General features: G+C 42.6%; 2 protein-coding genes across 3 annotated transcripts in view; both read left to right on the forward strand.

Moving 5' to 3' along the window:
- Positions 1-6,454, forward strand: part of LOC146517897 (guanine nucleotide-binding protein G(s) subunit alpha-like) — a 54,515-nt gene extending 48,061 nt beyond the window's left edge. For both annotated transcript variants that reach the window (XM_085160760.1, XM_085160761.1), the window contains exons 7-12: positions 917-990; positions 1,118-1,176; positions 1,363-1,483; positions 2,322-2,452; positions 3,232-3,299; positions 3,913-6,454. In XM_085160760.1, coding sequence (XP_085016886.1) covers positions 917-990; positions 1,118-1,176; positions 1,363-1,483; positions 2,322-2,452; positions 3,232-3,299; positions 3,913-4,059 — 600 coding nt within the window. In that variant the 3' untranslated portion in view covers positions 4,060-6,454. The remainder of the gene's footprint in view (positions 1-916; positions 991-1,117; positions 1,177-1,362; positions 1,484-2,321; positions 2,453-3,231; positions 3,300-3,912) is intronic.
- Positions 6,455-8,735: 2,281 nt separating this feature from the next.
- ipo9 (importin 9) lies at positions 8,736-24,687 on the forward strand. The gene is made up of 24 exons (XM_085160744.1): positions 8,736-9,027; positions 10,908-10,969; positions 11,077-11,163; positions 11,730-11,931; positions 12,166-12,254; positions 12,442-12,528; positions 12,687-12,806; positions 12,948-13,048; positions 13,465-13,523; positions 13,613-13,764; positions 13,857-13,955; positions 15,598-15,704; positions 15,787-15,926; positions 16,190-16,352; positions 17,656-17,882; positions 18,043-18,191; positions 18,596-18,724; positions 18,844-19,119; positions 19,240-19,406; positions 20,637-20,770; positions 20,864-20,983; positions 21,265-21,378; positions 21,498-21,574; positions 23,905-24,687. The coding sequence occupies exons 1-24, from the start codon at positions 8,880-8,882 to the stop codon at positions 24,013-24,015; spliced, it is 3,120 nt and encodes a 1,039-aa protein (XP_085016870.1). The 5' UTR covers positions 8,736-8,879; the 3' UTR covers positions 24,016-24,687.
- The last annotated feature ends 1,714 nt before the right edge of the window (positions 24,688-26,401 follow it).

Consider the following 26,401-nt stretch of genomic DNA (forward strand, 5'->3'; position numbering starts at 1 on the left):
TTCAGGTTCCCATCATGACACACTCATGCTCTGTGAATATTATTTGGAGGCACCTGTGCCTTCTCGTCTGTGACGTGTCAAAGTTTAATCTTGGGGAAACTCGATTAAAAAGTGTGAGTGTGTTTAACTGTGTAGCCGGAACCAGACAAAGCATGTGAACTGCAGTACACGTCATATCATACGTGAAACGAGCGTGTGCAGATGGTGAAGTTCACGTCCCAACGACCTGTTTGGACGTGGAAAGCATGAAGAGACCTTCATGACGGCGTTGTAATTATGCATCACCACTGAGGGCAGCAGAGCCGTGCACGGGGCATGTTTGCATATAGAAAATGTGTGTCGTTGTGTTTGCAGAAAATTAGAATTACCACATTTGTGGCAGTTTTTAAAATCATAGTTGGTGAATACTTTCTAGATTTTTATGTACAATCAGCTGTAATTAGCGTAGAAGCGAGTAAGAACAGTGCCGTGGGAAATGGAAAGTGAATATAGAAAAATTAAAAGTAAAATGAGTGGAATTTATCTGCTTTTATTTGATTTTATTTGAAAACTTTAATTTGATTGTTTTTGACCTGTTTTTACAAAAAATCAACTCATCTACAAACACTATTCATTATTAGGTGTTATTATTCAGTATGTCTTATTGAAAACGAACTATATGCACAGCTTCTTTTTAAAATTATTTTATTTATAATGTGTATCAATACGGATAAGTGCATAATATGAACTGTGCCACACATCCCGGCATTTAAGTTTAAAGGCTGTTCCCTAGATGGACTTTCAAGACGCACGCATCAGTTATCTTTATTTGTTTTATTTCCTCGCGAAAGTCGACTTCTTGCCCATTTACTGCCATTTTTTTTGCTTCATTGTCCACTTGTGCTTCCTTTAACCCTCCTACTTCTATTTTTTTCAGGACCTGCTAAGATGCAGAGTACTGACATCTGGGATCTTCGAGACAAGATTTCAAATAGACAAAGTTAATTTCCAGTGAGCAACCTCAATGTTTATTTATCACGATGTGTGCGATAGAGCGAAAGTTAGAAAGTCAAATAAAAGGATTAATACTGCTTTAAAAGTGTAAATATAAAACTTTTTAACTTCCTCTGTCTCTCAGTATGTTCGACGTTGGAGGTCAGAGGGATGAACGGCGAAAGTGGATCCAGTGTTTTAATGGTAGGAGATGATCCTGAATGATTTCTGAAGTATCTAACACTCACTTTGCTGCTTTTTACATGTCATTGGGTTTATAAAGTTACTAAAGCAGATATATATGTAGTGTTCCGGAATTTGTATCTAGAGTTTTTGGGTATTTTTATTCATAGTGGTTTTATTAATCCTGCTCTGTGTTGTGTGCCGCAGATGTGACAGCTATCATCTTTGTGGTGGCGAGTAGCAGCTACAACATGGTGATCAGAGAAGATAATCAGACTAACAGACTACAGGAAGCCCTCAATCTTTTCAAGAACATTTGGAACAACAGGTCAGAGACAAATTTTTCTTTGGACACATTTCTTTCGTTTCTGTTTTTGTCTGTTTTTTGTTTGAAGGTGAGGAGACAAAAGGGAGTCATAAAAGCCAAGAAATGTTGCTAAAAAAGACTATAAAAACTAAATGCTGTGACACTTTGTAGAAGGTGCTTTCCAGACATAAGAGCAACTTAAGAGCGAAGTATGTGATTGCTGTGACTGGTAGTTTTCCATTGTTTGGGCTAAAAGAAAGTCATATACAACAATACAATACAATAATAAAACTTTAAGACTTTGAGTTCAGAGGAATGCCTAGTTACAAGCCATCTTGCACACAGCAGGGAAATACGGGGGAAAAAATAAAGATAAAATAGGATCAAAAGAACATATGAGACATGACGTGAGCTTTCTGTTAGCTGTGCAAATGAAAACACAAATCAAGCTGGGAAGGTTTGTCATCTGAGGGGCTGCTGCTTTTGCTAGTTTGGTAAGAGAAGTCAATTCTTTTCAGAGATAAGCGCTCGATACGTTTACGTGATATGTTTACATGAACGATGCACTAAAAAAATTCTTCTGAAAATCAAGAAAATGTGAAATTTTTGATTCAGGGTGTATATGTAGAGGGACAAAGCTCTGAGCAGACACCATGTCCGCCTTTGACTCCATATGGGCTGTTTATGGCAGAAGCTCTAAGACCTTTTTAACCCAGAACTCCAGAGAGTAAATTACTGCCGTGTTCTCCAGCCAAAGTCTATTAAAATGTAATTTCTACTTGAAAAACTGTGACTCTCCAGCAACACGTTTTGGGTCTGAAACTAACCTTGGTCTGAACCTGCTCACTTCCCTCCGCAGGTGGCTACGGACCATTTCTGTAATCCTCTTCCTGAACAAACAGGACCTGCTTGCTGAGAAGGTTTTGGCAGGAAAATCTAAAATTGAGGAGTATTTCCCAGAGTTTGCACGCTACACTACGCCTGATGATGGTAAGGCTGGCGCTCTTAGATCTGCTCATCTTCATCTTGCTGTCAGTCTTTTTTCCCCCCAAACATTATCCCTGATGATGCACAATAACATCCCCAGAACTGTTCACTTTAATACAATAATATTTATATAGCTCCTGTTAGCAACTTTCATCTCAAGGAACAAGTTAGAGAGCGTACAACATCGGAGGGAGAAGCTGTATTATCCAAAAGTTCACTATGAGCAAGCACTCCAGAGAGACCACCAGCAGACCGAGACTCAAAGAGGGGAAACAATCCAGAAACGGGAGCGTGGCTTCAGCATGAACAAAAAAACTGGAGAGTACACTTTATGATGTGCAGATGTTGCATATAAACCGACCCAGAATAACAAAGGGATGGTTCATGATCATCTAACACAGTCCTCCATGGGAGCTGGTTCCACAGCAAAGCAGCCTGATAGCTGAAGGCTCGGCCTCCTGTTATCCAGTTAGATCGTGTGTCCGTGTGACTTCACGGCCGGAGCTCTTGGTTAGTTTGAGTTCTGAGTGCTCCATCGAAATGTCACACATGCTAACGCCCGCAGTGCACTGACATGTTAATATGTAAACATGCTGAGGTTTTTCTCCTCGCGCTCAGTGAGAATCAGTAGTTACAGTCCTGAGATCAAGTAAAGTATTGGCCATTTTTAGCTGTTTAACTCTAATGTGGTTTATTCTGTGGTAACAGTGCTGCACCGTGTGACTATTTAACGCTGCGGCGTGAAGGTGAGTCGAATGTGACCAGATTTCTTCTTCCAACAGCAATACCGGAGCCAGGTGAAGATCCCCGTGTTACCAGGGCAAAGTACTTCATACGGGATGAATTTCTGGTGTGTACAAAAGTCAAAGAGGTAAAACCTGTTTTGCCTCTTTGACTTTAGTTTCCCTTTTTTCTTTTCTTTATATGACATAACAGACTAATATGATGTTTGAGTTATATTCCTGACAAAATTCCTTTAGAGGCTGATTTACATTTCCAAATTGGCTTGAACTCCACTCAGTCTCTCTACTCTGGCACTGCTGAAGGAGCTGAACATAGTTTCAGTGTTTTTGAGCATTTGATGGACAGTTTATGTCCCAGAGATGTAGATTTTGTCACTACACCAGAATACACAAACTATCCATGTGTATCAGTGGGTGAGTATAATACCTGCCACTGGAAAAAAGTTCTCCCTCAGTTTGGTGTTAGAATAATTCTATTTTAATGAGTATACTGCATATATAAGTGTTCTCTGATTTGTCGCCCATGAGGTTTTTTTTAACTTTGGATATTAGGAATGTATGACAGCTCAATAGTTACATTTAAAAAATACATGATAATATAGAAACGGTAATATACAGATCCTCCCTTCTATATAATAAAAAGTGGTAGACAAGTTTAGATCAGCGTTACTCTGCGGGCATCGTCAGTACCAACTAGTCTTTGTGTGTCTCTTTTCTCAGAGGATCAGCACAGCCAGCGGAGACGGGCGGCATTACTGTTATCCCCACTTCACCTGTGCGGTCGACACAGAAAACATCCGCCGCGTCTTCAATGACTGTCGCGACATCATACAGAGGATGCACCTACGGCAGTACGAGCTCTTGTGATTGACAGCGGCGTCCAATCCTACTTAACTACCTATCATCATACCTAGCTAAACACCCCCTCCCGACCAGTTAGCCAATCACTCATCCACTTCCACCAACTTCACCTAACATCTGAGCAAGCAACTGAGCGCCTTGCCCTGCCCTCCACTCCGATACAGCTTCTCCCGATAAACACAACTGCAGAAAAGCTGAACAGCGGAAAGACTCTTTTCAAAACAAAGGAAACGTTGTTACAGATACACCACATCATCAACTATCAGCCTGGACTGACTGCTGTACTCAGCCACACTTTGACCCAGGAAAGAGGGTCAGGACTGGAATCCCTGAGTGTAGGCGAACTCTCCTTTTAGCGCTCTCTCAGTTAAATGAACACACATGCTCACAGGTACACAAACACACAGATATGAGAGACGACTTCAGATAGGTTTTAAAACAGCAGTAAGACGCATACACTCTCACAGAGCCTTTCAAAAGTCAAGTCCTACTGCTTTCCAAAGTCGGCAGAGGCTAAATTGAATAATGCCTTCTGAGAGGGACGAGTTTATTCACCTAGTGCTGAACACGAAGGAAGAGAACGGCGGACAGCGAGGGTGGCAAAATGATACAGAGGAGGGCTGTTTTGTGCCCAGGGATGGACAGATGGACTAATTGACTAATGGCTGCCTGCGGACGTGAGCGTGACTCTAACAGAAGACCACACGGCTCTTCAAGAATCCAACCAAGGAGGGATGCAGAAAACAACAACAACAACAGAAAAAAAGAAAAAGAAATAAACAAGATGAATATCATACAATGCATAAACTCATGCATACCAGTGAACTTCATGCAGTGCAAAAAATCCAAGCTATATATATAGATATTTATATATGTGTGTATATAAATATGTATATATATATATATATATAAATATATAAATATAAATATTATATATTCCTGTAATAACGCAATTCAACTTTTAAGTTTTTGTTCGTTTTTACCCCATGTTGTGTGTGGGTGTACACTGTGTGTGTGAGATCTGCCTTTGTGCACCATTTAAACCTCCAACAGACACACACACACACACACATATATAAAATATATACATCCTCGCCCCCTTTGCTCCTGCTGCTATTTGACAACTATTGAATACGTGGAATTTTTATTTAACAAGGAAACCATGACGACGCAAAAGGAACGTACGAAGTCGAAGAAACGACTCGTCGGGGCTGGATGCGACATTCTGACCTGGGAGCACACACGGACACACTAACACACACACCCGTGCACATGCACTCACAGGCCTCCTTGTCCACACTATGACCCACCTCCACACCCTTTACCTTTCGTCTTGTTCTCTCACTTCTCCCATTCCCACCTCCTCCCTTCCTGGCTTTAAGTACGTCTGTCTTTATTTTACTGCTGGACTATTATTCCTGTACAGACTGTAAAATGTATTATTTTGTACAACTTTATTGAAAAAAAAAAAAAAAACTTGTAGAAGATCCCTGTGCCTTGATCACGACTGTACGTGTAAAAATGAGCTAATATGTAAGTTATGTTTCACTGCGCTGTACAGCTGGACGGGTCTGTCCCACCTCGTCCGGGCTAGCTCACCCCTCCCGCTGGGGAGGGTGGTTGTGGGGTGGAGGGGGACGGGGAACGGGCATCGGATCGGGGCGGAGGCCTTTCGTCTGTTGCTTAGTTTCCATTTTATTCCCACATTTGTTTGTTCGTTGATTCATTTGTTTTGCTTTGACTCTCCTCTGGTTTATATGATAGCGTTGGAAAAAAGAAAAATTAAGGAAAAAAGATAATAAGACACACCACTTTAATGCTGTGTAGTGAACGATACTGAATCCTAACACAATTTAATATATATATAAAATATATGTCAGATTTTATATTTTATATATATGTACTGTACACTTACCTCCCCATCACCCTTGTGAGCTGTCGCCCGGGTTTCCTTTGCTTTCTGTCCGTAACCTGCAAATATTTTCAGGTGGTGGCGATTCTGGGTGCAGCGGGGTGGGTGTTCATTTCTCTTTTTTTTTATTTTTAGCTTTAACTCATTTGGAGAGGAGGGAAATATCCAGTTGCAAAACATTGCTTGTTTCTACATAAACCAAATTCTTTTTGCTCAAACAAGAGGAAACGGTTGTTTTAGTCTTTGGTTTGTTCTTAGAAATCGGTATATTAGATCAACATTACACGAGCTGAAGCAGTCGCTGTCTAACACCTCAGCCACTCAGTGAATCCAGTCTTTAATGATTAGGGGGGGTTCATATTTTATTAACCTTATTTTCTTTCTTTTTTTACCACAAGTGGTAACTGTTCAGAGTATATCATGTTTTATTCATATAGAGAAAGAACAAAGAGTGCATAACAAATTAAAAAATAAAAACAAAGTCACATATACACTCACCAGCCACTCTATTAGGTACATCTTGCTAGTACTGGGTTGGACCTCCTTTGGCTTCAGAACTGGAGCTGGAAAAAGATTCCTCGGAGATTTCAGTTTATAGTCATATGACAAAATCACACAGTTGCTGCACATCCATGATGGAAATTTCTCATTCCACCACATCCTAAAAGTCCTCTGTTGGGTTGAAATTGGTGGCTGTGGAGGCCATTTGAGTACAGTCGATATTTTAAACACGTTGAAGAAACTAGTTTGAGATTATTCGAATTTTGTGAAATTGTGCTTTATATAAAGGAGATGGTTCAACTGTGATCATAAAGGAATGGATATAGTCAGCAACAATACTAAAGGGCCAAGAGTGTGCCAAAAAATGTCCCCACACAATTAGACCACCAGCATCCTCAAGACACTCGCACACGGCAGGATTTATCCGTGCTCTCATGTTGTTTAACCCAACGTCTGACGTCTGCAGAAAACAAGACTCATCAAGACGGAACATTTTTCTGCATACCTTTGTTGTAACGAGTTATTTGGGTTATCGTCTTACCTGTCTTGCCTTCCTATCAACTTGAAGCAGACTGGCTATTTGCAGAGCACCTCTGCTCAGTGGATATTTTCTGTTTTTCAGACTAGTAGTAGTAATTTTAATTAAAAAAAACATTAAAAGAAAATCAATTCTACAAATAGGAAAATATAGAACAACTGAAAGAGCAGCATGTTCACAATGGACTTGACAGAAACTACGAGGCACCTCAGACTTGACTAAAAGGTGAGTCTCGAGAAATGATTGCCACTTTCTGGATGAGCCCCGCAAAGTCTTGTCAACTTTGGTTCTTAGTCAAGAGCTGGGGTCTGAAAGAAGTTTGGAGGAGGACCTCAGTGACCTAGAGCCACAGTATGGTATTAGTACTATTGTTCTATAATGTGGTGCTGGCTGATCCACCGAGTGCTTTAAAAGCAAATGATAAATAAATTAAATCTGTGATTTAAGATCATCCCAAAAAGTCAAACGTTTCATGGCATTATCGACTAATGTGGCAGCACAGCAGACCCACATGTTGGCAATAATAAATATTTTCTTTTTGAGAGATGTAGCCAAAGAGTAACATGTAACGAGAGAGAAAAGGGAATAAAAGAGGACCTAAGATGGAGCCTTGAGGAGCGCCACATTTAATGGATTTTCTGTAAGTATATAATTATAGGCCTGGAAACCAATGTCCTTTCTTTAGTTTGGGACATTTGTTTCCAGGTCCATGGGTATTGCTTTTACCAAGGTATACCTCATAAACTGGCAACAGAGTGTAAGGTTAGTTTTGATACTCTTTTTTTCGCTTTTTATATTTACATATTTGCCAAAGTCACATACGAGTGGGGATTTTACAAAAAAAAAATAATTATGTTTTGTTATTGAGTTTCTACAATATTTGCTAGTTTTCCATAAGTCAATTTTTCCTGTATGTTGTACATCTTAGAGCAGTGACTAATAACACAAGATTTTTACATTCAGACATCCAAACCGCCACACATTTTATGATTAACAGTGTGAAGGGAAAGTATTAGGGATGTAAATGTAACAGCCTTGCAAATTGCACACCCTGTTTCGCTGTAGGATTATATGGTGAAGCTGGTAGCTCAGAGTCCTCCAAGATTTTGCAAGTTGTTCACACTTAAGGTTGGGCTACGGTTACTTTGACCTCTTGGCGAGACAAATATAAATATATATAACTCCATCCATCCATTTCCACTTCTGTCATGGGGCCAGGTGGGGTACACCCAGGACATGTTACCAGTCTTCTGGAGAGCTACATATGCCGTATAGCGCATAGACACTGTTATGCCACAGCAGATCATCTGCCTCTGGCTCTCACCCCAACTTTCCTCTGCATGTCCTTCTTGACTCTGTCCACTATCCCTCCTCAGCACATGTCCAAACTAACTTTGTCTCCAAACTGTTCAACCTGAACTATCAATTAATCTGTCTTCATGTTAGTGTGCCACCGTCTTCGTACCATACATCACAGTGGATCTCACTATCTAAGTTTCCGTGAACCATGCCTGCAATAACACAAAATCTCTAATATAGCCTTTTCTATGAGAGCTCTACTATACGCAATACTACAACTAGTATAATAATAATAATAATAATTATTATTATTATTATTTACCTGAGCTCAAAATCATAAATTTCCTCCGCTCCACCAGAGGGCGCTAAAATATAAAAACAAAAACAAAGGGAGAAAAACACGTGGGCCTAACCGGACGACAAACACACTTCCTCCCGCAAAAACCCCGCCTCCGCGTTTCCATGCATTGGCGCGCTTCGCCTCTGTGGCCGTGGCTCGTCGCTCCTCCCCGGGTGGTGGTGCTACAGCTGCTGGTAGACTGACTGTAGCGGGCTGCGGGTGAAAACACAGCAGGCATGAGTGCAGCGGGTAGCGCTCGGCCCGGTTCGGTCCAGCAGGGACTTAAAGAGGCTCTGATCGAGACGCTGACGGCCATCCTGTCCCCGGTCCAAGAAGTGCGCGCCGCCGCGGAGGAGCAGATCAAAGTGCTGGAAGTGACAGAGGGTGAGTGGCAGCCGGGGTCTGAACAGCGCTTTGAGAAGTTAACCGGGGTGTTGTCGCTTATTAACGTGGGCCTCCGCTTCGCGCCCAGCGAACAGCTGACGGCCGCCGTTATTGGGGCTAACTTTGTGACTAAGCTAGCAGTCGTTACGTTAGCTGAGCGACTGTCCTGGCTCCCCGGAGCAAACATTAGGCCACATTTCCAGGAGTTGGTGATGATTAAAATAATAATGATGATGATCTTTGATTGGGGTTCGAGACTGGCCGGTTGCTTTGCTCAGGCGATCGGTTCGGACTGCCGGATGTGTCACAAGTGTGGTCAGTAGCTCGGACCTAGTTACCAAGTTTGATGAAGCACATGGGAGCTGTGTGCACCCCGGCCTCAGCAGCACGGCGGCGGGATCGACTCTGGGTTCAACATCTGCGTCAGTAAACCAAAGGAAAACCAAGAGTCGCGTGGTCTTTTCAGCCAGGTGCGCGTGAACATCTTGATAAAAATATTACCACTTTATTCTGTCTCTCTTTTTTTGAGAGCAGCTACTTTGGTCACGTTCACGCAAACTCCAAAATCCGCTGTTTGACCGCCCGGACAATAGTGGATTCGCCGCCTGCCCAATATTAAACATTCATTAATTGCGCCGTCACTATGGTAACAATCGAATGCCTTACTGACAGATTGTTTTTTCCCGCGAAGATGTGTCCCGGGGGGCAGGGGCTTCTCCCAGACGTCCAGCTTCCTGCACCATCAGGACCAGCAGGGAGGGCAGCACACACAGGATGGCCAATGAAAGAGCTGTTAGTGTTTCAGATGGAGTGGGGAAAGTCTGAGGCTTCAATGTAGGAGGAAACCATCAAAGTCACAGATTGTGTGTCAGAATTATATTAATGAGGGGGGAAAGAAAGTAGTAGTGATGCTTTTACTTAGAACATGTTAAGTAGATCCTGAAGTAATCTCGTGGTGTTGCTTTATGCAGTTCATCTGTTGGCAACGTTTTAAGACTTGATTACTTTTCTTCTTTTTTAGATAGGGAAATAAAAAGACATTCAGCTTGTGGGGATAGGTTAATTGGATAATCCAAATTGTCACTAGGTGTGAATGTGCGAGTGAATGTGAGTGCGAATGGTTGTCTGTCCCTGTGTGTTAGCCCTGCGACAGACTGGCGACCTGTCCAGGGTGTACCCCGCCTCTCGCCCTATGACAGCTGGGATAGGCTCCAGCGGCCCCCACGACCCTGAAAAGGATAAGCAGAAGCGAATGGATGGATGGATGGATGGAAATAAAAAGACACCTTCTGTCTGATTTTTAGTAAAATTTGGACAGATGGATACTGTAGCCAGGGGGGTGTAGCTCTGACTCTGCTAGACCTCCCATTGTTTGTCCTGCAGTCCTCGTGCTGCTGGTGAAAGGCTAATTGTGCGCACTGATGTCGGCTGTACTGCAGTATCGCAGCGAGCCGACCCTTTCCGCTGGCCCCGCTCTAAGGCAGCCGCGCTATGGGATTGTCAGCACTAACATTGTCTTCTGGCGCCTGATGTCACCCTGATGTCTTTGGCACCCTGCATGCCAGGTTCAGACTAAAGCTCGAGTTTTTTCCCTCTGCCTGTACGGTGTGTCTCATGTCTCTTACTTAATGTCACACACTGATCCCTTGTCATCCTGTTGCTGCTGAAGGATGCATATTTTCATATTTTGCCAGGCTCTTTAAACCATAGTGAAAATTAATAATGTAAATGTAGGATTAGCAAAAACCGCATTTATAAATTCAGTATTTATGCATCCACATTTGGCTCTTTTTCTATATTCACCATGCTCTAAGCGAGCTGATATGCATTTAGTTGTGTATTTATATCCTGTTGTCCTTGCTGATTTGTTCACATTGCAGAGTTCGGCGTCCACCTGGCAGAACTCACAGTCGACCCTCAGGGAGCACTTGCCATTCGTCAGGTGAGCAGGAGAGAAACTGAAAAAGAAAAATGAACCTTTACAACAAACACCACTTTTTCTGTTGTTCCTCATCATTTCCTTGTTTGTGTGGTTGGCTGTGTTTACAGTTGGCATCCGTCATCCTGAAGCAGTATGTGGAGACTCACTGGTGTTCCCAATCGGAGAAGTTCAGGCCTCCTGAAACCACAGATCAGGTAAACCCTGCTTCATCCTCAATCTCAGGAAGCATGTTCAGACATCTCAAACACTTTTAATTATGTTGCAAATTCAAACTTTAGCTACATCACTTCTCACTCATTATGACAGTGAAAAAGCCATGTTTTAGGCCTGCTTTCAGATGTATTAAAAACCAAAAAGGCTCTGCTTCAGGCACTGCTCATCACCTGGCTAGTATTATTCCAACAGTGCAGTGGCAAAATAATGATTCATCATTATTGATCTATAGGCCACATGGTGCTGTCGTATCTGAGAGGTGGCTGCCCGCTCAGAGAAGTATAATAACTTATCCATAATTGAGAAGAAGTAACAGCAATGCTTATAAATCCTGCAGTGGTATTTAATTTGCCCTTTTTAAGAACAGCCTTTGGTATCCATCCTCGTCTCAAAGAAGGAAAGTAATTGTAAAAGTGACCTATGTCTGATTATTAGTAAGTATAATCAGTGGTCAGAGTGAGGGAGGGGAGGAGCCGATCACCCGACTCTACACCCCCGTTACACGATTGAAGCCAAAGCGAGTCGGACTCTTGTTATTCCCCTCCAGGCGAAAGCCGCCATCAGGGAGTTGCTGCCCAGCGGTCTGCGGGAGTCCATCAGCAAAGTCCGCTCCAGTGTTGCGTACGCCGTGTCGGCCATCGCCCACTGGGACTGGCCTGAGGCGTGGCCGCAGCTCTTCACCCTCCTGATGGAGATGCTGGTCAGCGGAGACGTTAATGCCGTGCACGGGGCCATGAGGGTGCTCACGGGTATGTAGTAACATATAAATAACACAATAAGTCTTTATCTCCTTAGGGAATTTTAAAGGTTGCACAAACATTTGATCCGTTTTGGAAGTTGACGTTTAAAGTGACTGTGATCTCAGGAGCAGTTGGGGTTTTTTTGTTGTTTATTTTTTGAGCTTAGACTACAGTTTTTGAAGATTAGCTTTATGCATTTCCATTTTTCAGAGTCTTTTGTTTACAACTTCCTTTTTTTTGCAGAGTTTACTCGAGAGGTGACAGACACCCAGATGCCGCTAGTAGCTCCAGTCATCTTACCAGAGATGTATAAGATCTTTACCATGGCAGAGGTACTCTTATATCTCCTTATGTGCTCCTTATCTCTATCAGTATTGAGCCTATGTGGATGCAGGCACACATTTTACAGCTGTCAGTCTGAACAGTCCTGTTTTCTGTGACTGCCATTAATGACTGCGCATTGCATTTGTGTGATACACCGGCATGCATCGCCTCCCTGAACTGTTTTCACTGTTGCAGGTTTACAGTATTCGTACTCGCTCCAGAGCAGTGGAGATATTCACCACCTGTGCCAACCTGATCTGTGCTATTGAAGAGCTTGAAAAGGTGAGGCGGGGTCAGCAAACGTTTCAGTTTTAAGTCGATGGCCTTTCAAAAAGGCTTCTACTCATGCATCACTTTTATATCTGCATTAAAGCGGAAGGTATAGACCTGAGTCGCTGTTGCTGTGTTTTGAATAATCGCTCTTATTGACCTGGGTGTAGGGTGCAGCCAAAGCGTTGATCTTCCCTGTGGTGCAGCAGTTCACAGAAGCGTTTGTCCAAGCCCTGCAGATGCCCGATGGGCCCACGTCTGATAGCGGCCTCAAGATGGAAGTCCTCAAGGTGAGAAACTCTGTGCACTTGGAGCCTTTTGCAGGACTGATTATGATCTGCAAACGTTAAGTCAGTCTTTTAGTTTTCTTTTTGTCTGTGGCTACTTTCCAGGGTTCAAATCCTTGTTTTCTTTGCTTATTCGTCTCACAGGCAGTGACCGCATTGGTAAAGAACTTCCCCAAACCCATGGTGTCCTCCATGCAGCAGATATTACCCATTGTGTGGAATACACTGACTGAAAGCGCAGCTTTATATCCTTTACAATGTCATCTGTGTATTAGCTGCTTCCTCGCTCCCAGCAATCGTTTGAAGAGCATTTGTTTTGGGGCTGAAGGAACACTTCTTACCTCGAGGTTTGACTTTCTTTTGGGCATCTTGCAGACAGACAGGTCATTTGCTGTGACTTGTGATCTCTTGTTTATTAACAGTTTCTCTAAACCACTAATCCACATTACTGTCACAGTTTTTAATGTATGGAAATCACCTGCTTACTCAGCAGGATCAAAACCTCCTTTGACATACTTAAAGAAGCACTGGGGTGTGACGAGGTAATGGACTTCACAGACAAGCTGTCTGTATAGGGTCATCTCATATAATAATTAAATTTACAGCCATTAATGAGAGAAAAACTTTTTGTGAGTGCATTGATCCTTAACCAGATCTTCACTTATGTGAGAACAGAAGTGAACGACACAGAGGAAGTGGACGACCCAGTAGACTCAGACGGTGAGCAGAATTCAAGTCTTGCTGCGTTACACATGGTTAATATTGTTATCCACTTATTTATTTATTTGGTTGCTTGTTTTTTTTTGCAGGTGAGGTTTTGGGCTTCGAGAATTTGGTGTTCAGCATCTTTGAGTTTGTCCACACGCTGCTGGAGAACAACAAGTTTAAGAGCACGGTGAGGAAGGCGCTGCCTGAACTCATCTATTACATCATCCTGTACATGCAGATCACTGAGGACCAGGTGAGAAACGACTGCCACATCTGGTAGAAGATGCATGCATAGGTGGAAGTAAAAAAGAAAAAACTAAGTATATTTGTGTTGTTTCTCTTCAGATCAAAGTGTGGACAGCTAACCCGCAGCAGTTTGTGGAGGACGAGGATGATGACACCTTCTCCTACTCTGTCAGGATCTCTGCTCAGGACCTGCTGCTGGTGAGAGAACAACAAAAAAAGTATCACTGCTTAGTAGGGGTGCAACTATAAACAAAATTCACGGTTCGGTTCGATACTTTGGTGTCACGGTTCGATATTTTTTCGATACAAAAAAATGTTCATGCCTTTTTAATTTCTCATTTATTAAAATTATAAATATATATTTTAACTCAAAAGTACAGTTTTTAAATTTAATGTTGCTGAAACAACAAAGTAATAAAAAAATAAATCTGATGGAGAAATCACTCATCTTTGGAAAAGAGAGTTTATTACAGAGAAATGTCTCTTTCCAAAATAAAAGCTGTACTATACGCTTCTTCTGGGCTATATTCTCAGCAGCATATTAAACATATCAGGTCCCCATAATGAGAATCATGTGCTAACGGCTGTCTAACGGCTAGCATGCGTGCTTGTTGTTTTTGTCTGCTTCCACTTGTCTTTGCACTAGGATGATGTCGGAGTAAATGTGCAGTCATATTCGTTGTGTTCCCACTAGTGCTGTCAGCGTTAATCTCGTTGAAATGACATTAACGCCGTAACGGGGCAAATCTCCGTTAACGAGCTACCGCGGATCCCCCGTGCCTGGGGCTAGACGGCGTCAACACGTTAACAAGCTAACTGCGCTAACGCACTAGTTCCCTACAATTGAGCATTGCTGGCACATCCGATATACTGTTTTACTTTTATCCATGAAGCGCTTACCATCAGGGTCATACTTCACATAAAAACCAAAATAGGTCCAAAGGCCAGATCTGAATTAGGGTGGTGGAGGTTCAATTTGCCATGTTGCAACTAGCTTAGCTTCTGTCTCGCTAGCTTGCGCTGCGCTCAGTGGATCTGCACTCGACAGTGCAGCCTAGGCGGAGTAGTCGAGCGCAGATCCACTGAGCGCTCAACACAGACAGCATCGTCAGAAGAAAAGTTGATAAAATAAATTTTAAAAATTGTATTGTTCGATACATATGCCTACCGACCGAAAGCATTGTATGAATAGTTCAATATCGATATGAGTATTGTTGCACCCCTACTGCTTAGGTAACGCAATCTTATTGGATAAAGGTCTCAGGTATGAGGGCTGTTATTTAATTGGCTGACAGATGACGGCTGCTTTTAAACACAGCGAGGCACTTTTTTTTTTGTAAATTAACAGCCTCCTTGATCTAGTTTAGTTTGACTGACTTGAGCCATTTCAGTTCCAAGATGGTTATAGAGATGTATTTCAATAAGTTTGCAGGTTTTATCTTACAACTTTCAGTTATTATTTATATAAAATGAAAAAGAATTACAAGAAGTCAAACTTATCTGAGGCTGTAAAGCAGAGAACACGAGGATGTGCGTGTCTGCCAGGCAGCTGTATTTAGACTGAGGGAAACAATCCTCTTGGCTCTGCTTTTTCTTCTCCTACACACACACACGACCTCCACAGACACTGGAGGCAGATTTTAAAGCTGTGAAAGAAATGGGAACAGTTTTGTTTTTGTTTTGTTTGTGTTATGATAGAAGAGGTTAGATCTGTGCAGTCAAACACATCCAGAAGTTTGTTGTGGTGTCAAAGTCGTACTTGCTCATGATCTCGCTTTTCAGCCTGGGGTTCGCCCTGATCAGGGGTATCATGACGGTGACCTTTGACCTCTTTTTGCAGGCCGTCGCTGCAGAGTTTCAGAATGAGAGCGCAGCAGCGCTGGCAGCAGCTGCAACCAGACACTTCCAGGAGGCAGAGCAGGCTAAAAACAGTGGCAATGAGCACTGGTGAGGGCAGACTCGGTCACAGCCAGTCTGGCTTTCTTTGTTTTCGCTTTCTGTTCCTTATGTTGCTTTTATTTTAAAACAGGTGGAAGATCCACGAGGCCTGTATGTTGGCCCTCGGCTCAGTCAAGACCATCATCACAGAGAACGTGAAAAATGGCCGCATCCAGTTTGACATGCACGCTTTTTTGGCCGGCGTTGTCCTGGGTGATCTCAACCTGACGCGTGAGTCCGGTCAGCAGAAAAACAGGAACAAAGCTCCTGAGTTTTTTCTGCAAGAGCGTGGAACTTCTGACGAGAACTAACTTTGAGTCCTTTGTTATATCTCTGACCTCGAATGATCTGACAAGCCGTGAAATTAAAAGACTGCATTTTTATATTTTAGGTTTTTTTAACAAGTCAAAGCCGTCAAACTGCAATGAAACATGAAAATGGTTATTTCACTCTTTATGTGTCTCACCTCATCTTGCTTGTTTTTTCTTTCCCAGCGGCGTCTCCCTTCCTTCTCGGTCGTGCTCTGTGGGCGGCCAGTCGCTTCACAGCCGCCATGTCTCCCGAGGTCATCCAGCAGTTTCTCCAGGTCACAGTCAGCGGCCTCCATGACTGCCGGCCGCCCTCTGTCCGCATCTCCGCGGTCAGGGCCATCTGGGGGTGAGCTAGCCGTTCATAATTGTAACCAGGTCACCGCCAAAGGAAAACCATCCTTTTATTTTGTGATTGAACAACTTTGTCTTGGTCCACGGTACAGGTTGTAGCCTGTTACATTAGGGAGCTGTTTAAAAAAGCAGGCAGGTATCTCAGATTTACACAAAACCTGGGAACAGAAGGAAAACCACTATCCTAGACTTGTCCGAATCTCATAAAAGATTTCTAAAGGAAACCTCTAAATGTCCACTTTCAAGCATCTTGCTCTCTGTGGGTCTGCCATGCCATCATCAGTGACTTCAGGAAGTTACTCAGCCACAACATAAATTAGTAGGGATGCAACGATACCAATTTTTTCAAACCGATACGATACCGATACTTGGATCTGAGTACTTGCCGATACAGAGTACAAAAAACGATACCTCTACCACACACACACACACACACACACACACACACACAAATACAATGACTTGGAAGACAGGTTTTATTATATTCCCTGTCGATAAAAATTAAAATCTTAATAAAAATGACCACAAAAAAATTTCAAGTGAAAAATAAGCACTTCTGTTAAATTATTGCAGAGTCTCCACATTGTAATTTTACAAAATATCACTGAACTATTGGCACTGTCTCGAGCTTTCAGAATAATAAATAAACACTTCTGTTTGGAATAAAATAAATACAAATTAGGTTTGCGAATAAAATAAACTTTTAAATTATTGCAGTGTCCATATTGTAAACAAACAAACAAAATAATTATTATTAAATAAATAATAAAATATAAAAAATTATAAAATAAATAATAAATAAAATAATAATTGGCCCCCTAGTGGCCAATCTAAAAACTACAACAGAAATGACAAGCTACCCTCTGATTAATGAAATAAGTTGGTATCGGTTAACTTTTACGAGTATGAGTACACACACATTTTACAGTATCGGCCCGGTGCATCCCTATAAATTAGTTAAACTATTTAAGTGATATTAAGATAACTGACTAGTGGCTGTATGCTTAACTTTACCGAACACATTGATTTCTCGTCTAAATTTCAACAGGTAATCAGATAAGTTCATTTCTTTCAGCAGCTGTGCAGTTGGGTTTTATGTTTCGTAGGTTTTTCGCATCATATCCTTTCCTCGTCTGAACTTGAGTTGTTTCATGGTTTCTGTGCTTGTTAGTTTCGTCCATCACTAAAATATGAAACATCATGAAGTAGAGCCAACAGTCCCACATGAAAAGGTGTTACCTCAAAGCAGTGACTACAAAGTTATAAAAATATTAAGGATGCTGCGTTTATGTCTCCAGGTACTGTGATCAGCTGAAACTGTCGGAGAGCACACACGTCATTCAGCCCTTCCTCCCCAGCATCCTAGAGGGACTGGTTCAACTGGCCGCCCAGTTCAGCTCTGAGGTGCTGACGCTGGTCATGGAGACGCTGTGCATCGTCTGCACCGTTAACCCGGCGTTCACCACCAGCGCCGAGAATAAGATCTGCCCCCTCACCATTGCCATTTTCCTTAAATATAACAACGGTACTTGACTCACACCTTCTTTGACTGTTGAACTAAATTCCCAGCATGCTCTGGTCAACAGCACCTGATTGCAAAATCTGAAGTCGTACCACCTTTTCCAAGCAAAGTGCTTCCCGGATGAGGACACGATGTGATAAGATTTGTCTCCTCGTGTCCTCAGACCCTGTGGTGGCATCCCTGGCTCAGGACATCTTTAAGGAACTGGCACAAATTGAAGGCTGTCAGGGCCCCATGCAGATGCGTCTCATCCCCACGCTTATCAGCATCATGCAGGCTCCACATGACAAGATCCCCACTGGACTGTGCGCTGTGAGTACCGGGTGGCATATACAAAGCTGTTCAGAGATTACGAGGTGCAATAATGTGTGTCAGTCTGCTTTTATAAAATAATTTATTATGTTAGTTCAAAATAACTTATTTGAAATGATTGCACAGTGACGTTTGCCACATTTAAAGAAGAAAAAGTATACAAGTAAGAGTCTTCATGTAACAGTGGGCATAAGTATTGCTTCAGTCAGCGTGCAGACCAACAAAAACAAGAACTGGCCCAAGAAATGTGGATCAGTGGAAGCCAAAAATGCCCTTTGTGGGGTTTTTGTGTTTTAAATATGTAATACTTGACATTTTCTGCATCCAGCTGAGACGATTGCTGAGGATAGATCATGATTCTTTCTGAAAACATCGGTTTCTCTTTCTGTTCTGCTCTGTCGCAGACGTCCATTGACATCCTGACCACAGTTGTCAGAAACACCAAACCCCCTCTGTCAGAGCTGTTGGTGTGCCAAGCGTTTCCTGTGGTGGCACAGTGCACCCTGCGCACTGATGACAATGCGATAATGCAGGTAAACAAAACAAAGACTCGGCAAAAGGTCCAGAAATAATTCTGTCACACGTGGTCACTTTAACTGGGTAATATGTAGCATGTGGTGTAACACGTTGATCACCTCGCTCCTCTCTCCAGAATGGCGGTGAGTGTCTGCGGGCGTACGTCTCCATCGCCCTCGAGCAGGTTGCCCAGTGGCGGGACGATCAGGGAAACAGCGGCCTTTGGTACGTCATGCAGGTGGTCAACCAGCTGCTGGATCCCCGGACGTCCGAGTTCACTGCCGCCTTCGTGGGCAGGTTGGTGTCCACTTTAATCTCTCGGGCTGGAACTGAGCTCGGTGAGCAGCTGGATCAGATCCTCCGAGCGATTCTGAGCAAGATGCAGCAAGCCGAGACCCTCAGTGTCATGCAGGTAGGAAGGAAAGATGGTTGATGGCTTTGCAGAAGGGCCGTAGGCTGAATTTCTTTCTTTTAATTGAGTTCCACTGGATGCCGGTGTCTGAACCACCTCCTGTTTCTCCTCCCTCTCCAGTCTCTGATCATGGTGTTTGCCCACCTGGTTCACTCTCAGCTGGAACCTCTGCTGGAGTTTTTGTGCAGCCTGCCTGGACCGACAGGGAAACCCGCCCTGGAGTTCGTCATGACTGAGTGGATGAGCAGGCAGCACCTTTTCTACGGGCAGTACGAGGGGAAGGTCAGGTAAGAAAACTGCAACGATTTTACTTTGGCCTACAGTGAAAGAAGATCTGAAAGGAAGAACATGAAAACCTTCAGCTTTGAGTTCAGGCTGTGTTGTGTTTTAACCCTTTAAGACCTACCATAGAACCAAGTCTGCCAGAGCTTATATTATATTTTTACATGCTGTGGAGCCATTTTTGGGAGCATTTCAAGTTGATATACATCAATACAACCATTATAGCCCAGATTTTAATAATATGTATGCATTAAGTGCATAGTAATTACATAAATTGCAAAAAAGTGCAATAAACTACAAAAAAATTTAAAATCGTTTTGTTTTTTTAACATATATTTCTAGTTAGAGAAATTTAAGAGGCTTATCCTTCAAAACTGTAAATACAAAAAAGTTGCACAAAATAGTTTCCCACCACAGGAAATTTATTTTGAGTGTCTTCATAGTTTTATTTTTGAAATACACCAATTTTTATATACTGCAGGAAAAACGAAAATAAATATTATTGTGCAAATAATAAAAGCAGCATATGCATCAAAATAAACTATTTCCAGCAGTGTAATATGAGTCCTAAGCATCCCAGAAACGACACAGAAAGTCAAAGATAACTTTTAAAAACACCAGTATAGGCTCATAAGGCCCTGATGGTAAAAAAAAACTACATTTCCGCAAAATGACGTCACTTCCGGTTTCGGGCAGGTCATGGAGGACATGCAATAGTTCGCGCTGATGGACGTAGGAAGTGTTATGAACAGCTGATCAGATCAGCAAAGCGTGTTTCTGGAATATTATGTTTTTGTTGCTGCAAGCGCTTTTTATGCAGTTTTTGCAAAGCTTTATGTGGAAGGAAACTGTGACCGAGGACAAGCTGATGGCATAAGATGTAAGTACAACTCCTCCGGTTTCATATGCAAAAAAAAGTATTGCGCTAGCTCACGTGGTTGCAGAGCTACCGGGATTTAAAAATAGTTACGCAAAACAGAGCGTGCCCGCTCCGATCGGCTTTAAAGGGTTAAAAGTGAGGATCTGACTAAGAACCTGAATACACAAACTCTCAGCTTTGTCTATTATGGACTGTATCTGAAGAAGTGAACACCATGGTGAAAGCACTCATGCGTTTAAAACAAAAGTGCTTGTATGAATGGGTGAACAAGGCATGTTGTATAAAGCATTTTGAGAGTGTAAAAGCGATGTATAAGAACATGTTCATTCAAATGTACTCTTTTGAATTCCTGCAGCACGGTGGCTCTCTGCAAGCTGCTGCAGCACAGTCTCAACACTGACGATAAACGTCTCCAGGACATTGTGGTGAAAGGTGAAGAAATCTACAGTCCAGACGACGGCATCCGCACACGCTCCAAATCTGCAAAGAGTAAGACACTTAAATGATGTTGAACTTGAACAGAGAGACTGCTGAAAGCAGAAGTTTTATCACGAGAAAAATGCAAATGTTTCGATTGAACAGATCCAGAGCGTTGGACCAACATTCCTTTGCTGGTGAAGATCTTTAAGTTGATCATTAACGAGCTTTCGACTGTAGTCGAGGCAAACGCCAGCAGGACGAACGCCGCAGACTGGAGCCAAGGTGAGTCAGTATGTACTCGTGGACCCCAGTACACCGTCACCAGAAGTCAGAAACACCACACAGGCCTGTTGGGGGAGCTCCAGTCCTTTTACAAATGCACTCATTAAATCAATTATATTTGTAGTTCCTAAATGTGATGTTAACTCAGGTCTCTAGAAGTGCATCATGTTGGGCAGGTGAAGCTTTCTTCTACTGAAAAATCGCAGTTTGTTCAGTTGTTCTATTGAATTGCTGGGACAGCAGACCTTTCAGTAACCAGCTGTTATTTCTGCTCATCTTAGATTCCAGTGGTATGTGGGAGGACCAGGGGGAGGACGAGGTGGAGGATGATGATGACGAGGACGAAGGGCTGGCGGGGCAGCTCCTTTCTGATCTCATTGCCGCTAACAAATACGGTACCAGTATCTCCTCACTGGATTTCATCTTAATTTCTTCTAAGAGCAGCTCCCTCTCTCTCTCTGTGTTCACGACAGAACGTTGTTTCACCTCAGCGAATAAAATGTTATTTTTATAGATGACGATTATTACGAGGACGACGATGAGGATGATCCAGATGCCTTGAAAGACCCCATATACCAGATTGACCTGCAGGTAAGTGTCTTACTTCAGATCTAAGCGTGGGCGGGACACGCTGGTTGGAGCTGTGGAGCGACAGAGAATAATAATATGAAAGCCAGCTTTTGTGTTTTTACTGCTGGAGCTGGTTTCCTCTGACATTTTATTGGCCTCTCTGTTGTCTTTCACTTAGTCAAACACAAGTCAAAGACTTCTGCTGGTTCCCTTTGAATGAGTAACAATAATTTAGATATTTGTGCCAAATATCAAGTAGATTGAACATTTAGTCTTCATTGATAAACTATCTATGAAGACTAAATGTTCGATCTACTTGCTCAGATTAATCTTCACTGGTTGGTGCATAAGCATAAAAACATGGATTTTTGCTATTTCATAAATGAAAATGTCTGCTTGAGATAATTTAACCTCATTTAACACAACTCTATTTACAGTGCTGTACTTTTCTTTTGGCCGTAGCTGAAATCTACTTAAGTGATGCCAACAGCATATAGTTTAATAGTTTAATCATTTATATAGCACATTTAATCACAACAGGAGCGTTGAGTGCTGTACAAGAATACAACATACCTAATAAAACAACAAATAACTCTCATGCTGTATTAAAAGCCAATAAATAAAAATGCGTTTTAAGATAAGATTTAAAAAGATTGACAGTGGGAGCCTGTCTGATGTGTAGCGCTACGACTGCAAATGCTCGATCACCTCTATGAACCAGCCTCGACCTTGGTATGGCTCAAAGCAAAAGATCACTTGATCTAAGAGATCTAGGGGGGTATGAGTCTGCAAGAGGTCAGACAAATACCCGGGAGCCTGTCCATTCAGGGCTTTGTAGGTCAACAATAAAATTTTAAAATGAATTCTGAAGCGGACAGGGAGCCAATGAAGGGAGGAAGTACCGGGGAAATGTGTTCACATCTTTTAGTACGTGTCAGAAGACGAGCTGCAGCATTCTGGACCAACTGCAGCCTTGCCAGGCAGGTCTGGCTAACTCCAGCATATAAGGAGTTACAATAGTCCAGCTGGGATATAATGAAAGCATGAATCGCCCGTTCAAAGTTTTTAAAAGATAAAAATGATCTCACCTTAGATAAAAGCCTGAGTTTGAAGAAAGACCGCTGTACGACTGAGCTAATTTGTTTTTCAAAGGTGAAATTGCTGTCAAATATAACCCCCAAATTTTTGGCATGTGATTTGACAAAAGGCTCAAGGCTGTGCAGGTTAAAATTAGAAGTGTTGGGATTGCCGCTTGGTCCAAAAATGATCACTTCGGTTTTGTTCTCATTGAAGTTAAGGAAATTAGAGGCCATCCAGGATTTATATCTGTGTATGTATAGATTTTTAGCAGTTGCACATAAGTAAACCTCCTCACTAACTACCTTTCTGTTACCCATCGTTCAACCCGTGTAGATATTCTGCTCACGTGTTTGCAGCTTACACTGCCATCTTTAGTATCAACAGTGAGCTATTCAAAGTATTAACAAGGGAAATATGTATTGACTGTATTATGCACTTAACAGCCACTTTATTAGGTCACCTTGCTAGGACTGGGTTGTACCCATTATGCCAGCAGACATACTGTAATACATTATGTTCATGTATAAGCTCCCCGGGAGGCTGCAGCCCTTAAGAGTGGCCGAGGTCATTGCTGCGAGTTTACCAGCGTTTTCTGCCTTAGATTGTCAAATCAGATGAGAAGACGCTCTAATTATAACAGAGCTTTAGGATAAAATGGCGTCAGGCCTGCTGGATTAATGTTGGAGACGAGACACGCAATTTGCACTTTCATCTGCTGGTAAAGGAGCATTTCTCAGGATGTATGGCATCGGGTCGAGTTGTGTACTGTTGAGGAACCGAGCCATTAATAATGTGTCGGAACAACGGTGTTTACCGGCTGGTTCGTGTTGAACTGCTGCTGTAAACGGGGTAAATTGAGATAAGGCTGATAAGCCCTGTGAGTGCCGACTAAAACTGAATTCCATGAAAAAGTGCGTTATTGGTTCTGGCTTTTTAAAATATGCTAACGTGCTGCTTTTCCTGTCAGTGGTTATGATAAGTTCAAGGTTTGGGTTGTACAAAGAGTCGCTGTGACAGCTCTGAGACCATCTTCTGAATCCTTAAATACAAACCGTCCATTTATTTTTAGGTGGGTACAAAGACCGGCCGGAACCATTCGTGCTTTGAGTCGCGGGTTTAAAGTCACAACACCAAAATCTGATCGCTTTATCCTCGAATCCAACTGAATGTTTGAGTTGAAGCTGAAGAAATGTTTAAGTTGTTTTCCCCACAGGAGTTACCAGCTGATTACACTGATTTGACCTCCACTGTATCCTCTGTCTCCTCTTCAGGCTTACCTTACAGACTTCCTGACACAGTTCGCCCAGCAGCCGTGCTACAGCATGTTCTCAGGCCACCTCAACCAAGCCGAGAGACAAACGCTTCAGTCTATAGGCCTCTAGCCCCGCCGTCTGCAGCTCCAGCACATCATCTTCCATCATCAGCCCCGTCACATGACCCTCACAATGAATTTACAGCAAAAGAAAAAGAAAAGTTGATAAAAGAAGAGGGGGATGGGGTGGGAAGAGACTCATGCACGTGTCCTGTTACTTCATTCTTGTGATGGGATGAAGGACTCTGTTAAAACGAGCAGCGTGGCGAGGTGAGCGACTGCACCGATCAGTTCCCGAAGAGAGTCTCGCCATTTTGAAGGAACTTCAAACTGGCCGAGAAGGTTGAACCTTGATGTATGTACGGACTTTTTCGCCACGTGTTGTTTGTAATTTAGCCCGTTTATTTTTGTGTGTGTTTCTGTACAAATGAAACGAGCGAGGTGCGAGACGGAGAAACACTTCCAGGAGAACTTTACGTGGACTGGAGGAAAACAAAACACCGGGATGTTCGAGAGGGAGAGAAACATTGGCGGCCTTATATTCCATAAAACGGACTGTTGACGACAGGAAATGAAGCGCTTTCAGACCCGCTGTCGTGTATCTGGGTACGGTGGGTATTTGGGAATTAACACTGTTGCCATGGTGATTCACAGCCTTGTCATTTCCTTGTACCCATTGGCGTTTGGGATGAAAACATTTCTAAATAAAAGTCCCAGCAGGACAACATTTTCAGAATGATCACCAGATTCCTGTCTTTGTGTCCGACTGAAACAGAAAAACGTTTCACATACTCGGACTCTGATTGCTGACATGTCTGTTTTGACCTTTACTTGGAGTCCAGTGTGGAACAAAGCAACAAAATTATTATTAAACTACAGAATTAACAACTAATCACTGATTTAAAGCAGCGGTCCCCAACCCCTGGGCCTCGGACTGGTACCGGTCCATGAGTCATTTGGTACCGGGCAGCGAGAGTCAGTGTTGGGAAGGTTACTTTTAAAATGTATTCCATTACAGAATACAGAATACATGCCCTAAAATGTATTCTGTAACGTATTCTGTTACGTTACTCAATGAGAGTAACGTATTCTGAATACTTTGGATTACTTAATATATTATCATGCTGTTTACAACTACATGAATGTACTATTGCTGTGATTTATTACTGTTACTGAAGGTCCGCGGCTCCGAACCATAGTAAAGGGACCTCTGGCTAATACGGTTCCGTGTTGGGCTCATAGCCGAAAAATAGCTTTACTTTGTTGTCTGGGTCAACTTTGCTAGCGAGAGACAGAGAGAGGCGTTGAAAGGCTGCTCCAACGGAACTTATTGTTTTGGAGGAAAACACGAACACGGTGTACAGTCGAGTTTTAATAGCTTACTTACAACTGGGCTCGTCAGGCACTCTTCTTGGCTGCAGTGGTTATTATTATATTTACATGCTTCCAGCTCCCGTTTTTGCTCGATGACAGCTCGTACTTTTCGACTCTCCTTTTTCTCCCACTTCGTGCTCACAGACACATAACGGGTATGGCAGTCCATTCTCCCTGCAGCACGGACTACACTGCCTATGATGCTACATTCTTTAGAGCTATACCTGTAGCATTCTGCCTATTAGCTTAGCACAACAACAACAAAGCGCTCTCTCACCCAGGAAACACGCAGAGCTAGAGCGTCGCCCTGTAACCATGGCAACCGCAACGCTGCCACCTGGAACAACAGAACTTAGCTGTCAAACAAAACCCAAACAGGCCTGACCCGCCACAATATGAAACAGGAAAGTACCGCCGTGTAATCCATTTATTTTAACAAAGTAACTGTATTCTAAATACCACCTTTTTAAACGGAAACTGTAACGGAATACAGTTACTCATATTTTGTATTTTAAATACGTAACGGCGGTACATGTATTCCGTTACTCCCCCACACTGGCGAGAGTTGAGGTTCAGGTGTGAAATGTATGGTTTTTATCGGTTTTCAGCGTTATTTTGTTATCGTTTTTATCGTTTACTCGGTTTTCCTGGGTCTTTTCACGTGTGTTATGAATAAATCTTCTTTTTTTCGGTACCGGTACTAGTTTTATTTTGTTGTATTTATCCGCGACACCTTAAAGGCCGGTCCGTGAAAATACTGTCGGGCATAAACCGGTCCGTGGCACAAAAAAGTTTGGAGATCGCTGATTTAAAGAAAACAAATACAGGACTTAAGATCTCACAGGTTTGCCACAAACATAAAAGCATCGTCAGCTCTGCAGAGTGCAGTGTCTCAACAGGGCTACGTCCTGAGGCTTAAAATGCAAAATCTAAGAAGCCGGTGCTTTTCAGCTGTGGCAGATCTGGAAGCCCAAGAAGTAAAAAGAGAAAAGCAGTTCTTGTCAAAAAAAGAGGCCAAAGGGTTGTGGATATAACGCCAATATGCAAACAGATTCTTTGAAAATGAGTTTCCTGTAGATTGG

This window comes from Neolamprologus multifasciatus, chromosome 5 (genome assembly GCF_963576455.1).
Source record: "Neolamprologus multifasciatus chromosome 5, fNeoMul1.2, whole genome shotgun sequence".
In the NCBI taxonomy this organism is placed as follows: Eukaryota; Metazoa; Chordata; class Actinopteri; order Cichliformes; family Cichlidae; genus Neolamprologus; species Neolamprologus multifasciatus.

Bases quoted from the DNA above. Each gene is read 5' to 3' on its own strand.
- ipo9 (XM_085160744.1), top strand. From the start codon at position 8,880: ATGAGTGCAGCGGGTAGCGCTCGGCCCGGTTCGGTCCAGCAGGGACTT. The intron at 9,028-10,907 runs GTGAGTGGCAGC...TTCACATTGCAG, and splicing joins AGTGCTGGAAGTGACAGAGG to AGTTCGGCGTCCACCTGGCA. The intron at 16,353-17,655 runs GTGAGCTAGCCG...TTATGTCTCCAG, and splicing joins GCGGTCAGGGCCATCTGGGG to GTACTGTGATCAGCTGAAAC.